A 17,895-nucleotide genomic window follows, 5' to 3' on the forward strand; every position below is an offset into this window, starting at 1 on the left:
TTAAATTGTAATGCAACGTGACATTTATTAAGCCTTTTTGGTAAAAAAAAATATTGGGCTCTCATAGCCTACAAAAAAGAACCTGCATGCACACAGTGACAGGAAATATAAATGAACCCAAAAAAACCTTATACTTTTTTAAATAACCTATTAAAGTGTTTAAATAAATACGGCTACTAAATGCTTAAAATGAAGCTTCTAACATCATATTCTCTTCATGCAAATCACTAAAAATATATTTTCGTTCTCACATATTTAGGTTAACTTACTAAATAAAGAAAGAAAAAGGGAATTGCTAGAATAATGTTAGACTCTGGGGTTAAACGAAATAACAAATAAATAAACATTTAATATACTTTTTGATGAGCACAAGAGCAAGCCTACTCGTGAAGAGCGGAGCCGAGGAGCGCGCATATCAGACGTGAACGAAAGGAATAATGGATTTAATGCTTTTACTTCATTTTCTGACAGTTTCACTTGTTAGTGAGGATAGTAATGGCTAACAAGATGACGCCGAATTACATACAACATAATTACCTAACTAAATCTGAGAGAATGCAAACACATTACAATATTTTTTCCTCCGCCCGACGGCCAAGGCGAATCATTTTTTTTTAGCCCGACAGGAATTCGCCATAGCCCGTAATGGACGTTAATATTAATCAATGTTTGATCAAACAATTGCCTCGATTTAATAAATAAGAAGCAAACCAAGAACGTCTGTGGTGTGGATTGAAGTGAACCCACTATATTTCCGCAGCCTACGTCTTTCTGCTTTAATGCATTTCTTAAATTAATGTCTCAATTACACAGCAGGCTTATATGTTGTTATGATAGGCTATTTGTTGCTTAAAAGCAATAGGCTATATTGTATAAAGTGTAGCAATAAACGTGGCGTGACTTATAGTGCTGCTATATCGCTATATCAAACAACATCACTATGATCAGATGTTTTCTTTCTATTTTTTACCCCGCTGTCATATTTGTTGTGTGTTTATGTTATTGAGAGGAAAGCGCGCAGCACATATTTATAACGTGTTGTTATTCAAAATACGTTTTCTACTTGCTTGCAAAAAAAGTTCTCAAAGTGATCATGGCTGAAAGCTGCTCGGGAATATTTCATTATAACGCAACATTCAACTGCTTTAATAGTTTTTAAATAGTTATCAGGCTTACTTATAATTTTACTGTTTTTAACATAACATGCAATAGATAAATTACACCACATAAAGTAGTATACATGTCTAACTATACAGAGTAGTATTTTTTACATTTCTGATTGGGCGGGCCAGCTGTCAATCTGGGCGGGCCCAGGCCCGCCCAGGCCCGCCCATAGCTCCGCGCCTGTTTTAGTCACTAAGACGATCTATGCACCTAAGTATATCATAGCTTTACAAGTCATTTCAATTTACTGTTTTAATTTTTTAGTTGAAAGTTTAGTGTAATATATAAAAATATAAGTAAGTTAAAATGGTTTGCACTGGCAATTTAATTATAACTTAAAGACAGCTAAAAATATTTTACAGTGTACATAATAAAAATGTGCGCAATGAATGAATGTACTAAAGCAACTAACAAGATTAAACACCGCTACTCCTTTAGAAAAGGGGAGGAGACCACAAGAAACTCATAGTTTACAGGATAAAACCTGCTCCCGACCAGGTTAGATTCACAGAGTAAGTTACCCAGGAAACAGACTCTGAGTATAAGTTACCTCTCCTTCTGAAACAGGCTTGACTTACCCCGCTGTCTCAGGTTTAACCTACCTCTCTTTTTGAAACAGAAAACTCAGAGTTTCCCTCATTTCAGGGTTAACAAACTCAGAGTTTTCACTTAACCACTTTTCTGAAACGGGCCCCTGGCTGCTTAATTCGCGCAATCGTTTACTAAAGCTGTTTGTGAACAAGGCACGGCTGCACACACAAGGGAGCGATCTGCTTGCAGCAAGAGGCAGCGTCACGAGTTCTACAACAGCGCTTAGGTGCCCGCAGATGCGCCTGCATATTAATCAGCCTAATTTTGCAGCTAAATCGGCCAAAGACGATTTTTTAAATATGCCAAAAATCGGCCAATTAACCCTCTGGGGTCTAAGGGGTTTTAGGGCCCTGGGGAAGTTCTGACATGCACTGACACTTGTGCTTTTTTCAGTTGCTTAAAAACATATTAATGGCAAAAGTCTCATAACACTGTGTTCATCACAAACTGGGCTACAATATCATATAATCAACATGTATGTACATGTTTGTATTTTTGAGAGAAAAATGTTTATGCGTGGTTTTTGAAAAAGCAACAATTTTAAGTCACTGATATAAGTCCACAAAACTAATTCTAAACATGTTTTCCCAAGACTTTTTAAAACAGGATCTAGTAGTCTAGAGTTTTTTCTTCAAAATGATGTGAAAATCATTCGGCCTACTCATTCACATAAAGCAAGATATTGATTTACAATTTCTAAGACACTTTTTCCTGGGAAAGGCTGTATGCGTGGAGGCGGGAAAGCTCCTGAATAATCAGTGATTGACAGCTGAGAGACAAAAGGGTTGCATAATAAGCCACATAATGAGCCTTGTGGGGATGTTCAACAGGAATGTAACTTTCTCTGTAGTAAAACCATGATAAGGTTTACTTTTCAATATAATGTAAATACACACACATTATATATATATATATATATATATATATTGATATTATATTAATTTCACAAGTATAAGTTACCTTTTAAAAACCATAGTAGCCTAATCATGGTAAAGGTACTGTTTGGCCATCGTAAAGTGAACACAGGGTTTGTGTTTGGTTGGCCAGCGAGAGGTTTACTTTTGTGCAGTAAAAAGCTAAAAAGAACAACTGCCTATCGTTGTTTGGACTCTTAATTGTGTTTTTGTAATCATTATAGTAGAAACACAACAAGGGACAAGCGTGATAAACTTATCAATGTTTGTTAACAGCCGCCGCCATTACCTCACGTGTTGATCATGAAAGCAGTAACAAAGGAATGTTTGCGCACGCGAGTGATCCTGTGTTTAATAAACCGGTGTGCGGAGATATACACTTAGACGCAACTAAATAAGGATTGTACTGTTTGCAGTACAATTTTTGCAGTACAATTTTATAAGAATACCATAAACCGCGTCGATTTCCTGACTCGTGTGTTTGTGTATGTGCATTTCCCATCGCATAAAGTGTTTAATGGAAGACAAAGAAAACACTCGCGTCTGGAGATAGTGACACACATACGCAAGTAAATTGTATTGTTTGCAATCGTGTATTTTATAAGAGTACCAAAAAGCGCGTCGAGTTTCCTGACTCGTGTGTTTGTGTATGTGCATTTCCCCTCGCGTGAAATGTTTGACGGAAGAACAAAGAAACACTCGCGTCTGGAGATACTGACACACATACGCAAGTAAAGAAGGATTTGGATGTCATGTTTTGGTGCAATCGGATGAAACAACAAGGAATGGAGAGACTGTGTTGTGGATTGCGTATCCATTGACTCCAGGAGGCTCAAGTTATGCATATGGATGTCTCTGCTCATTCACTTCAATGGCGCGGGGGTGTGGCGATCTCATCTCATTATAGATAATCAGATAACATTAGAGAGACGGTCCCTCTCCTACTTCTCATACAGTTTACATCGAATGACAATATATGTTTTCGATCTCACTTACATCATTTAAAAGCTGACATTCCAAGCATTATGTAGACATTTATCTTTTGTTTCTATGACATGAATTTGTGAAGTTACAGTTAATTTTCTGACGCGTTTCTGAAATGACTTCACTGAGGGAGAGAGAACAAAACGTGCATCATGTTTATTTTCTTAATTTTGCGAAAATATCAAAATTCTGTTTTTATTGGGAGTGGACAGAAAAAAAACTAGACACTTTAACGTTTTAAATGATGTATAAATCATATCTGTATGTCCAAAATCAGCAGAGTTATCTCAGTCTCTTTGTGGAGTGATTGAAAAATAAAGAGTTTGCGGCGTGGTGAACAATCTCAGGTGAACAATACAATCTTTAAACAACCAAATCTGCTTATCTCTTTGAGGTGGCCAACTGATTGCATTGCCCATTGAAAAAGCTGGCTGTGGTCTCTGGTTCTGTGCTCTTTTTGATGTCCCATCTGGTGTCAATTGTTTTGACCAAACCTTTAATTTCAAATGTATGCTTGATAACCTATAAACCAAATTGTTAACCAAAAATCAAAAAAGCATTCATGTCAATCCCTTTATTTATTTGGGCTCCCTTTATTTTTAGGGCTCATTCTTGCACACTCTAACCCTTTATCTCCAGGGCTTATAGACAGTCATTTCACCCTACACCCGCAAGACACCAATTACACCCCCCTTTGCAGCCTGCAGAGACTGCCCAAGGGAAACTCTCTCCCTGCTTACCAGATGCAAGTTCATATTTCTCTCACTCACTCACACACTGCAGCTGCAAACATACTCATAGTTCCAATAAAAAAACACGGTATTAACTTATATACCAAAACAAAGTGATCATTGCACCTCCAACCACATGGTCAAAAAATAAAATAAAGTATACCACTTTAACGCGGTATACCGTCAATATCGATAAACACTTCCCCAACACGACATTGACCTATGTCATTCACTTCCCCAACAGACATAGGCCTCTCTATGTCATTCACTTCCCCGACAGACATAGACATATGCAACCCTGCATACAAACTCTTACGCGTTCTCTTTCACTTAAAATCTGTTTCAATTCACTGTGGTCTCATCAAAGCCAACTCATCAGTAAGTTAATACAGATTCATGCATGCATGCCTTAGTTAGATTGTACCCTTGAAATCAAAACCCCATTTCACAAATGTGGTTCTTAAATTTAGAAGAGCTTAAATGTCTCACCACTTTGAGCAAATTTTGGCAAACAACACAAACCTAATTAATAAGCAAAAAGTGCTTACCTTAGTATATGGCCATTTTCTGTTTGTCCCAGACAGCAGACGGACTCGACCCGAATGTGGCCTCATGATGGCACTGCTGGCGTGCTGCCGGCAACGGCATGCAACATGTCAGCCAAGTATGGGCCAGGTGTGGCAATGATGGCACTGGATCCATGATGGCAGATAACATTTGGGCCAGTTGTGGGTGGGAGGTATGTGGCCCAGATCAGTGTAGTGATTGTGGCCCAGATCAGTCTAGTGATTGTAAGCCACATTTGAAATACTGTGTTTTATAATAAATAATTATACTAATTGAAGGATTTTCAGGCTATCTTAATTTTAATGTTAATTTAACCTTCATTAAATAAAATGTTAGTTTTGTATTAAAAGAAGTTAATATTGGAAAAAATAATGTTTGTCTACATTTTAATCACATAACCATGCCTTCAGATCATGGGTCAAGATTATTTTGTTCAAATGACCCTGAACTTCCAGAAGATTTTTTTCTGAATTTAAAAGTTTTGATAACGTTGCTTTGAGAAGCACAATGGATCGATTCGACTTGCTTTTGCGCGATTTTCATTGTGTATGTTTTCACACAATATGTTTCACTGTGCTTTTGCCTGCCGAAGGGTTAAAAAAGATCAAATCTTTGTGCCAGTTAACCTTCGCGTTACGTTTAGGATGCACAGTTTATTTATGCAGTGCAACAAGAACCTACACGCGGATGACATCAAAGTACTGCGAGAGCGAATGGAATGATCATGGGCAGGATTCTGATTTTAAATCGCTCTCGCGGTATTTTAAAGTCATCCGTTTGTCAGTTCCTGCAACGCAGCATTTCTTTAAACACCTTGTCAGAAATGATTGAGATGGCCAATCAAATTAAAAAATGCAAATGCCACTGGCCAATCACAAAACAGCAGACGAGCTTTCCTGTTAACGCAAGCCGAGCGGCGGCCAATCAAATTAACCAATAGGCAGGGTTACCGTCAGGACAGGAGAAACAGTTACGCCGCGTCAATCAATCATAACGGACACAGATTTCAAAGGCAGAAGGATGAAAGATAACTAGTAAGTACCTGAACTTAAATATTTAAACTTTTTCAATCATAAATTTTTTTTTGTTTATGGTGCGGTTTCCCGGACAGGGATTAGACTAGACCTAGACTTAAACACTTTTAAGAGCTCTCCAAACTAAATAACAAATTCTTGCACTGACATATCTTAAAATACATCAGTGCCCTTTGTTTTACCTCAAAATGCACACAGGTAATGTTTTTAGTAAGGCATGTTTGTTAAAACTAGTTATATTTCCTAATTAAACTAAGGCCTAGTCCTGGATTAAGCTAATCCTGGTCCGGGAAACCGCCCCTAAATGTCTAACAAACGTATAAAGGGATGCAAACGTTTACGTGATTCATGTGTAATGTAATGCGTTATATTGTCCGTGTGACATAACCTTATAGAAAACAGCTAATTTAATATCAATTTAAGAATTACTGTGATCATATTATAATGAAGTAATCGAACTTGGTTATCTTGTCTTCCTGATGTTAGAACATTTATTTAAAAAATAATATTTATTTAAAAATGTATTTCTGTAATGTTTAATTTTATTTTTTGTGAAAGTGTATCAGGTCTGTGTTCATCAAGACCTGAAGACTCTGGAGTGGGACAAAAGAAGGATGATGGGGTGTATATTCCAATAGACACATTAAGGTAAATTAAATATTGAGGCTCATGTTTGCATCTTTGTGTTTATATTAAAAGATTGCTCTATATGGCTTAATAGTCACATTGTGATTTCAGTGAAAGCTGATAAATACAGAGGGCTGGACAGTGGTTTCATTCATTAGGTGAGTAAGAACTGACAATAGCCTAACATTACTTTAGTTACCTGAATTGCATTGTTGAATACAAAGGAAAATGGTAAAAATACAAATATTTTGAATATATGGAATACTGTGAAATTATTTTCTGTTAATCATCTGCTGTGTTTGCTTCAGGTAAAGAGGTGGGACAATGATGCTGACAGGACAGGAGGAGGTGACATTCAGGTTAGTGACTAGAGGTCGACCGATAGCCTATGCTTTTCTCTGGCTGATGCCGATTTTTAGAAATCAGGGCAGCCGATATGTTTGGCCGATTTTCTATATGTACATAATAATCAAAATGTTCTCATCATTAGCAGATATTTTAAATGTAAAAATGTCACTATTTAAGTCAAAGTATTTAAAAAAAATGACTGGTCTTTCTGAAGAGTTTTACAACCTCCTCTGCACCATGCATTTATCAGACACAGATATTACCTGACACTCTGCTGTCATCATCTTTGATCAGTTTTTTACCATGGCTTTTATTGCTTTGTAGGATAAAATCCTTATTTGGTAGACCTGATAAAATGTTTATTTGTCATAAAGTTAACATAGTAAATGTCTATGTTTTTTAGTTGAGACTGTTATTTAGGGCAAATCTTTCTAAACACATTTACATTCTCATTTCTGAGACGCTATAAGTGAATGATTGTGCTGACAGTGACGTCTTGTGAGTTTAGTGTTGGGACAGATCTGTTGTTTCAACCGTTCATTCAAACGAATCCGTTCAAAGGAGTCAGTTCGCGAATCGGACGCACTGTGTTGTAATCCAGGCTGAGCAGCGCAAAACTGTAAACAAAGTGTTACTGTAACAACACGAAAAACATTTCCTCGGTGGATATGATTTGGTCTTCCGACCTTTCGCCATCGAGTCAGTTTTGTTTTGAGTAATAAAAGCAGGGTGACAGAAAGCGTGCGCGCGCGGCTCTTCTCTCTCTGTCACGCAAACAAAACTGATCATCAGTCATTAATCAGGGGGGTTTGCCTGACATGCCCCCACGGAGTAGAATTTTGAAAAAAATAACCCCTGAAATAAAGAGTTCTGGTGAAAATAGTGGAAACTAATTTATACATTTAGATAAATATATTTCATACAACTTCTTAGGCCTAAATATTTAATGAATAGCAAAGTATGCCTAATAAGTATACAAGACTGAACCACATAGATGTGAAATATAAAGGCTATCATGATCATTTTGCCAACACCATGGTTTTATTTAAGTTTATAATACACCCTCTTCAAAGACCCCACCCCTTTTTTAAACCTTGAGCTATCTAAATCCATAATTATTTAATAAGAAACCCATCAGAAATGATTGACACATTATGAGACGGGAGGGAGCGGGACACAGGAACAGAGGGAGAGCACTGGAGAGATATATATGTGGATATATATGTTAGGCTAAACCTGTACTATCTCTTTTAATTATAATCACTTTCTTATCAACTATATTTGAGTTTTAAAAATCCACATAATTACATACCATATGAGCCTCTGGAGACGACTGACGGACAATGAACCTTGACATTGCTCCATCCTGTGCCCGCAGCCTCTCGCTCCTCTTGTGATTATCTCCTCGTGCGTGCTGCTTAATATCACACACTCCGCCGTGACAAACAGAAAAAACGCGACGGCATATGGTACAATTGGCCTTGTATTCATTGTCCCTCACGCATTTCAGCCACGGGTAGTCATTTTCCCATTCAATTCTATATTTTTGTGCTTGTTTCTTTTTCGCCGGCTGCTCGGATGCAGTCATTTTTACATTTCCCGCTGTTGTCACTTGTCGTCATCGTTGCTATGATACGTGACATCACAATGACTGAAACGACCAATTAAAAGGGCATTCCCTGATGGGGCTGCAAGATGTTAAAACGCTATACGCTGATAGACAAACAGAGGGAGAAATTACCGCACCGTCAGGGTTTTCTTATACAAATGACGCGGTCTTCGTTCATGGCTGACATATTATAAGCTATGTGTCTGTCATGTATTTGCACTGAATTAATTTTCATAAAATACGGAACAAACTGCGTCCCGTATCAGTTCAATACGGAACAAGAATTTTATGTGTCAAATACGGGACAATTCCGTATTATACGGAACGGTTGGCAACCCTATTAAGGTCTAAGCTATGTTTCATTTTATTTAGACATTCAGCGCAGACATTTTCATCCAAAGCAACTTGAGGAAGAAAACAGCAGCAGTTCATCCTTAAAGGTTAATCTTCTAATTCTCTATCTAACTGTCTGTTTAAAAGTATTTCATTATGCTTTTAATTACTTTATTATATGGCTTTTGCTTTATAACAATTATTGATTTGCATCTGTTTTCTTTTATATAACAGTGGGCTGCTGTAATGTTTACATCTATGGAAAGAGGAGCTGAGAAGAAAAGAGACGCTGGAAAGCAGTACTTCTTGTTGAGGAAAATTCTGAATGGGAACACTTTCTCATACACCTAGATTATTATTAGTGTTTGATTTTTTTTTCATTTTTTATTAATTGTATTGTTTTAATTTTTCATTTTATTTGAAATTACCTAAGTTAGATTCATGCTAATACTTTAACTGAAACTTGTATCTTTGCTGGCTGTTTCTAATTGAAGCTGTAGTCTACAATGTTGAAAATCGGTAGAGAAAGCCTGAGACGGTTAGTAAGTTTTAAAAAACTCATCCCGCCCCTCTGTGCTACCTGATCCCTCCCACCGGGAAACCACCTGAACAACGTCACTAATTCAAGCTGTGATCACTGGTAGTCAACATCAGAACAGATATTTACCGAGCAGTAAACACATAAAGGCTTGAAGGAATGAACAATTACAATTATGATTGTAATTGACGTTATTTACTTTCACAACAACGTTTGGGATACGTTTCCCCTCCTGAGCTTCAAGAAATGACTTTATAAATATAATTATTTTGAACCGTGATACGCGATGCTAAACGGCTAACATTCCGATGCCGACCGGCAGCATCAGCATGTAGTCAGATTATAATACTATATTTATGTAACACCTCACACAATCTTTGTAAATATAATTATTTTGACCCGTGATACGCAATGCTAAACGGCTAACATTCCGATGCCGACCGGCAGCATGAGCATGTTGTCAGATTGATAATAATATATAAGTTACACCTCACACAATCTTTGTAAATATAATTACTTTGACCCGTGATACGCGATGCTAAACGGCTAACATTCCGATGCCGACCGCAAGCATGTTGTCAGACTCATAAAAAGATATTTATGTAACACCTCACACAATAAAAGTATAAATAAATGCGTACCTGTTCAACAAAAGTCTGCCGTGTCGGCGTCGGTTTTCAGCCCCAAATCTCCCTGAAGCTTCCTCCAACGGTCAATGGCGGACCATATATTGATTCTACTTAGAGTCCGGCGTTTTTCAAATTTTTTTAACCTCTGCTCTTTCTTCAACAGACTTCCTTTTTCTTCCAACCTTTACTGTAGGGACAAGCAGGGGCTGCTTGATGCTGTCGTTTAGTTTTTTTTTCCATTAGTGAGATGTTGCTGCTTCGCTAGCTACCATACACTGACACAAATTTCATGTCGCAGGCAGGAGAGGGGCGGGGTGGTGTGCGATGGGGTGGAGACGCGAGCACGAGGTGGATTTTCAAATGTAGCAGGGATTGGATGAGAGCAGTTAACCAATGTAAGCTGTCCGGCCGGACAGTTTACATTGGTCAACTTATCTGCTACCATACACCCAATAGACTGAATGGATTTTTAAAATTCTTTTTTCTCTTCATATTGTTAGGATGTTACTGTAGAACCATAACCAGCATATAAACGAGGTTATTAATAATGAACAATCTTTGAAATCGTAGACCATAGCTTTAACTAACTTTTAAGTTCAGTTTGGTTTAAACTTGTATTTACCCATGGTAATTCATTTAAATTTCAATTCATGCTAATGTATTAATTTCAATGAAAACTTCTGTATTTGTGTATAGCTGGTAATTTGGGCAAACTACATTTCACACATCAATGTAACTGTCACAAAGTTTTTTTTTTATTATCAGTTTGTTCTAAACTTTTGTTTGTTTACTGAGGATGAAATTGCTTTGTAATTTAAGTTGTTGGTGTTAGATTCATTCCAATATTGTATTTGAACAAACTAGTATTTTTGTTTATTGCTGGCAGTGTATACTAGAAGAGTTTTAACACATACAATGTTGTAGTGTTATTGATTTGTGTGCTATTGATTAATAAAAAGGCAAACAATTTGAAAATAATTTTTTGTGTGATTTATTTATTAATATAATTTTGGAAAGATTAGGCTGAGTTATGGCTCAGTTATGGAAGTTCTGGTTAAATGCTGGTTTTAATATGGTTGACCTATGGCTGAGAACTGGTACCGATGTGAGAACCTGGTCTGGCCCAGGTTTGGGCCGATTATGGGCTATTATCTGGCAGAGACATCTGCCAGTTATGGCCCATCTGTGGGCCTTGTCTGTAATTCAGAACTGGGCCACTGTAGGGCCGTCATTCTTCGTTGTATGTGGGCCGAGGAAAAACTGGTTGTGTGGGCCGGAACAAAATTGTACGGAGCCCTTCTGATGACATGGTAAAACTTTTTTTTTAAATCATGGCCACGAATTAGCAATTCGTTCCCACGAATTATTAAATCGTGCGCACGTTTTAGTAATTCGTTCCCTCGTTTAAGCTAAATCGTGCGCACAATTTAGTAATTCGTTCCCTCGATTAAGTTAAATCGTGCCCACATTTTATTAACTCGTTCCCTCGATTAAGTTAAATCGTGCCCACGTTTTATGAATAAGTGCCCAGAATTTTATTTAAACCATCGGAATAGTGACGCTTATCGCAGCTCAATGCATTAATACATTGCTATTAAGTATAAAATTCATACACTTTAGGCTCGTGTATATATACAGTTTTATTCCTTCCCAGAATTTCATAAAATATATTGGGACATAACGTGAGCTAACGCATTGATACAGTGCTATATAAGAATCAAATTCATACATCTTGGGTCTTAAACCGTTTTATTCATTCCTGCCCGGAATAATAAAAAATAAACCTAAATAAACATTAACATGACGCTTAACGCATAAATACAGTATGTAAAGATCAAGATTGATCTATATACCTTATTAATGAGCCATATTTCATATACAGTTTTATTAATTCCTGTGCAGAATAAAAAAAAACTTAACACAACCGACATTAACATGACGCTTAATGCAAAATCACTTTATTAATAAGTCACATAGTCCGTTTTATTTATTCCTGCACAGAATTAAAAAACATATTGGGACATTAACGTGAGCTGGCTCATGATACAGTGCTATAAGGATCAAATTCATACACCTTGGGTCTTATACAGTTTTATTTATTTCTTGCCCAGTAGGCCATTAAAAAGTAGGGACATTAATGTGACGCCTAACGCATTAATACAGTCAGGGGCGGAGTGGGACCAAAAAATCTATCGGGAAATTCCGTATACCACCGGCCCTCCGTGGTAAAAAAAAGGTCTTGTATTTAAACTAGGGTATAAAAATCGTAATCAATCTGCAAAAAAAAAAAAAAAACATTTTCATAATAATAATAAAATCATTAAATCATGGATAATTTTCCTAAATGAGTAACTATACAAAATTATACCTGTTCGAAAGACGGAGTTGCGCACCTGTCAATCAGCTATTACATAACAGAGCCAGGCCAGAGATGAACGTGTTCATGAATAATGTGTGCATCTTTGAATAACTTTAAATATAATTTTTGTCATATAAAGTTTTGATAGATAATAACGTTTTTTCCACTGTTATTGCTCATTTACCTCAGAGTTTATTTCAGTTATTTTGCTGTTTTTCCGGTAATAATAATACAATTTACATGCCAATCCTGCTTCCTTGTCTTTTTATTAATTTCATTATGTTGTTATTTGAAGTTATGTGGATATTTATTGCCATATAAGACGTTCATTGCTGTTATATACTCTCGACTAATATTTAAATCATTGCGGAATAATGTGTGCATCTTTGAATAACTGCAATAATACAGTTCCTTTGAAAATAATTTTTGTCAAAGTTTTGAGAAATAATAATGTTGTGAGGATATTGCCATATTGCAGTTAAATACTCTCGTTTATAATATGAAAATCACTTAGTAGAAAATATATAATGTGATACTGCAAAGTTATCCTTCTTATTTGTATTTATTATATAGCCATATGGAGACAAACCTTTGCAAATGTGCTGATTTGATCCATTCATGTACTGACCACCAAGCTAGAGATTTTAAACATCCTTAATCCACACTTTCTATCAAATAGTCTATCTGCTTGATGGATCAATCCGACCGCATATGTACTGCAATAAACATGCATTGAGCGGCGCAGCTTTTTACATCAAAGGCCGACAGTTCAATGATCCCCATATATTTTTAAAAATCCCTATGGTTGGACCTGCCGAACAGGTTGAGCACTTTTATGTTAAGCAAAGACGCTGCAAAGTTTGACCAGCGATGCTAATGCATGCTAATGCATTAAATACAGTAAAAGATCAAAATCAGTATTAATAAGTCATATACATATTCTGTTTTATTTATTCCTGCCCATATATTGTCCCAACATATTGGGACATTACCGTGACGCAGGAATTAATTAAACTAAATAATTCAGGGGCTTAAATATCACTAAAATAAAATAACTTAATAAAATCTCTTTATGTCACTTGGGTGATTTTTTTAGTTGGACAAACCAAAATAAATGACAAAATTAATTACTGCCTCACGTTAATGTCCCAATATGTTTTTTAATTCTGTGCAGGAATATGTGACTTATTAATAAAGTGATTTTGATCTTAAAAGCACTGTATTTAATGCATTAGCATGCATTAAGCGTCATGTTAATGTCCTAAAGGTTGTGTTAAGGTTTTTTTTATTCTGCACAGGAATTAATAAAACTGTATATGAAGTATGGCTCATTAATAAGGTATATAGATTAATCTTGATCTTTAAATAGCACTTTATTTATGCGTTAAGGGTCATGTTAATTTCCCGATTATTGTTTTTTTTATTATTCCGGGCAGGAATGAATAAAACGGTTTAAGACCCAAGATGTATGAATTTGATCCTTATATAGCACTGTATCAATGCGTTAGCTCACGTTATGTCCCAATATATTTTATGAAATTCTGTGAAGGAGTTAATAAACTGTATTTATACAGAAGCCATAAGGTGTATGAATTTTATACTTAATAGCAATGTATTAATGCATTGAGCTGCAATAAGCGTCACTATTCCGATGATTTTAATGAAATTCTTGGCAGGAATTTATAAAACTGCATTAAGTATGCGTCATTAATAATGGCTAGAGTGAATTTGATCTTGTTAGCGTTGTGTTAATGTCCAGATGGTTTAAATGAAGTTCTGGGCACTAATTCATAAAACGTGGCCACGATTTAACTTAATCGAGGGAACGAGTTAATAAAACGTGGGCACGATTTAGCTTAAACGAGGGAACGAATTACTAAAATGTGCGCACGATTTAGCTTAAATGAGGGAACGAATTACTAAATCGTGCGCATGATTTAGCTTAAACGAGGGAACGAATTACTAAATCGTGCGCACGATTTAGCTTAAACGAGGGAACGAATTACTAAAACGTGCGCACGATTTAATAATTCGTGGGAACGAATTGCTAATTCGTGGCCACGATTTAAAAAAAAATTTTACCATGTCATCAGAAGGGCTCCGTAAAATTGCTATCTGGGGTGTTGTTCGTCAGGTACGCCCAGAGGGTTCAACTGTCCAGCTTTTATTCTAATCCCGGGTTTGGCACCAAGAATGATGAGGTCCCCTTTTTCCTCAAATGAAGGTTTTGATTTCAAAGATGGACTTTATTGTTAGCGAAGTAAAGCCGCGAGGAGATCTTGCAAGATCTACTGGCTTCTCCTTGTACCATAGCTGATATATATAGCTGATATATATATATATGTATGTTTTGGTTTCCTCCCCTCCATGCTTTAAACAATATGTTACTATTCAGGCTTTGTAATATGAAAAACCACATGACATCACTTTTGTAAGGGTCACCATAGGTCATTGTTCCTCAGACCAGTGTCTCTTTCCCATGACCTATTTGACCCTCATCTATACATTATACTAAGACCCTCTGTGACCTTTGACATAAAACTATGTGGTGTATGCACAGCTGGTTTATAATAGTAAACTCATGTATAAACTCACATTAAACTATGGGGTAGATGCATAGCTGGATTATAATTGTGAACTCATGATACACATATTTGGATTAAAATAAACTACTTCAGTCGCTGGTTGTCAGAAGCATTCAAATCCTACATTAGATTCAACCACTTTCATATCAGAAAAGCTCATGTATCTCTAGTTTGTTTATTTGCTTCACATGCACACTCATTGAAATAAATAAATAATTGTATGTGTATATATCTGTCTGTGTGTTTATACTTTTGAGAATGTGTATGTATATTCGTATATTTATACCCAGTTTATTTTCACGCATTGTCACACTTTACCGAGCACGGACCTACCCGTCTGATACTGCGAGCACCTCAGCTAAAGCTCCCTTTGGACGCTGCGAGGGTTCTCCCGGTTGGTCACCAAATGTTTAGCTTTTTTAAACCTCATACTCGAGCATTTAAGTTTGACTGCATCAGATGCTGTGACAGTCCTCCTGGTCAGACCCTTGATTTAGCTTTTTAAACCTTATGCTCAAGCATTTGCAAACTCGTGAATAATTTATATAATGATTTATTTATAATTTTTCTTTTTCCTACTGATATACAATGAATAATGTAAATACAAAGTAATGCTCATAGAAACAAGTTGATAGTTTTTCCTCAGACCACATAAACACTCATCCTGAAATTTAGACAGAAATCCGAGAGATCATTCATGTTCTTCACTCTCTGTAGGCTGTGGGACTGCAGTATTACAGATGAAGGTTTTATTGCTTTGGCTTCAGCTCTGAGATCAAACCCCTCACATCTGAGACATCTGAATCTGAGCTTTAATAAACCAGGAGATTCAGGAGTGAAGCTGCTCTCTGATGTACTGAAAGATTCACGCTGTAAACTGGAGAAACTAGAGTAAGTGTTATTATTTAAATGATTTTTCAAGTGTTTGTGAGGACAATAAATCTGTCAGTGATAATACTGATTTAAGATGATTATTTCTTAACTACATTAATAATTTTTTCAATAAAAGCTTTAACTGATTCAATGATTTAATTTAGTTTATAGATTAAAAAACATAAATAATAATACATACATAAAAAATAATACATAATAACTTTTGTTATCTACTGAAAAGTGATGCAGGAAACACTCAACTCTTTCCCCGCCAGCGTTTTTTTAAAAAGTTGCCAGCCAGCGCCATTTTTCATGATTTTCACAAACGTTTAATGCCTTCCAGAAAATGTTCTTCTTCAAATATATAAACATACAATATACCAAATGTAAGAACAGACCCCCTGCTTTCAAACAAAAAAAAATGTTTCATCCTACCTTCAGTAGTTCTTAAGTAATCAGCTTTTCAATATGGGTAGGTTTCTGCAAAACACCACATTTTGAGCAAAAAGCAGAGATAATTCAATTTTTGTGACGGACTTTTCATAGAGATCCCATTCAGAGCGATCTTTAAAACAGACATGGACATGGAGCAGCTTGCCATAGGACAATGCTTCCGGTTTTAAAAGTTGCGGCCACCTAGTGGGTAAAAGTGGTATTGCGGAAAGACGGAAATACTCGTCATTGGCGGAGAAGCGTTTTCTCTTGATTGACGAGATATCTCATCAATGGCGGGGAAAGAGTTAATGTTAATAATTATATGTTAACTAAGCCATTATTAGAAAATAATTAAATACATTAAACAAAAATTACTCATCACATTATTTTATGTTTTCAGTACATTGAGTGCTTATGCAATTTCTGCTTGAAATTCAGGTCTAAGATCAGTTTCTTTAATTTAATCCAAATATTAAGTAAGGGGAAATGTACATCCAGCCGGTTATTATCACTGAATAAACGCTGACAGGATGATCAGGACTTGTATAACAGTCGGTTGGATGAACATTATCCCGCTTCAGCTGATTGCTATGAGTAAATAACTGAACACAAAATATTATTTAAAAAATATTTGATTAGTTCATTTGTAGGCTAATACATACGTGTTAAAAAACATGCGCACATAGGGATTTATTTGTTTAAAGTGTTTCCACCGTAGTTTATGTGCATTTTTTCTTATCGCATTAGAAATTTATCAGACTCAATTTTTTTTAATTTATGCACATCTTGGCGTTTCCATCCAACATTTTTTATGCGATACCCCAGAAATGCACATAAAAATAGGTGGATGGAAACAGTTATTTTCACTTCCAACACCACGCTCCTTAATGCACTTGTGCCCATCTGTTTGCCTATGGATGTGCTGGCCAGAAAATGTGGTGTGTTCAGGCACATTGCTGGCGTGTTGTTAAACTGCAGTATTTTTTCTTTATTTAAAGGCTATATTCGTGATATGCGCCTATACAGTAGGCGAGTTCACAATGTGCAGAAACTTTAAAGTGGGTCGCACCCTGGGCGAGAAGCACAGCACAGCGCAGTGTTGCTCCATGTATCTGTAAATTGAACAATTACTTTTCTATTTATGTACACACACACCGGGGGCTCCTTACAGCGGCTGTGACTCTGGATGCTGTTCAAATTCCTGCCGCACCATTCACATAGTTTAACATTAAATAACATCTTATTGGTCCACAATTGTTAACAATTGACATAAGCTGCTAATGCATACTTCGCATCTGGAAGTAGACACCGTCTGACTCAGATCGGGCTATTTAATGTGCACGTCTTGTATGCGATACCTGCGAGTTGTCCTACACGTGGCGCTGCACTTCTCATACCTGCTATGCAAGCTCCTTAACACGCTTACACACAGAGAGACGCTCAGGAGAGCACAAATATTACAAATGAAAGGATTACAATGTAAAACATTATGAAGATAAAAATGCCTATATGATCATAACAGTGCAGGCAGTGACAGTCGCGTGAAGTCAGATTGGTTGAGGGCAAGGCACTGT

The 17,895-nt window shown here is 36.4% G+C and overlaps 1 protein-coding gene and 1 long non-coding RNA gene across 4 annotated transcripts in view; both read left to right on the forward strand.

Moving 5' to 3' along the window:
* The window catches only part of LOC141363388 (NLR family CARD domain-containing protein 3-like), a 123,710-nt gene that overhangs the window by 94,127 nt on the left and 11,688 nt on the right, over positions 1-17,895 (forward strand). Inside the window, exon 8 of one of the 3 annotated variants that reach the window (XM_073866055.1) lies at positions 15,731-15,904. The exons of the other annotated variants lie outside the window; for them this stretch is intronic. Coding sequence (XP_073722156.1) covers positions 15,731-15,904 — 174 coding nt within the window. The remainder of the gene's footprint in view (positions 1-15,730; positions 15,905-17,895) is intronic. 3 annotated transcript variants of the gene reach the window in all.
* On the forward strand, positions 1,356-11,036 carry LOC141363392 (uncharacterized). Its single transcript, XR_012368899.1, has 6 exons — positions 1,356-5,985; positions 6,544-6,633; positions 6,724-6,770; positions 6,921-6,971; positions 8,942-9,009; positions 9,137-11,036. It is a non-coding gene; the product is annotated as an uncharacterized lncRNA (long non-coding RNA).

This window comes from Misgurnus anguillicaudatus, unplaced genomic scaffold (genome assembly GCF_027580225.2).
Source record: "Misgurnus anguillicaudatus unplaced genomic scaffold, ASM2758022v2 HiC_scaffold_34, whole genome shotgun sequence".
NCBI classification, from domain to species: domain Eukaryota; kingdom Metazoa; phylum Chordata; class Actinopteri; order Cypriniformes; family Cobitidae; genus Misgurnus; species Misgurnus anguillicaudatus.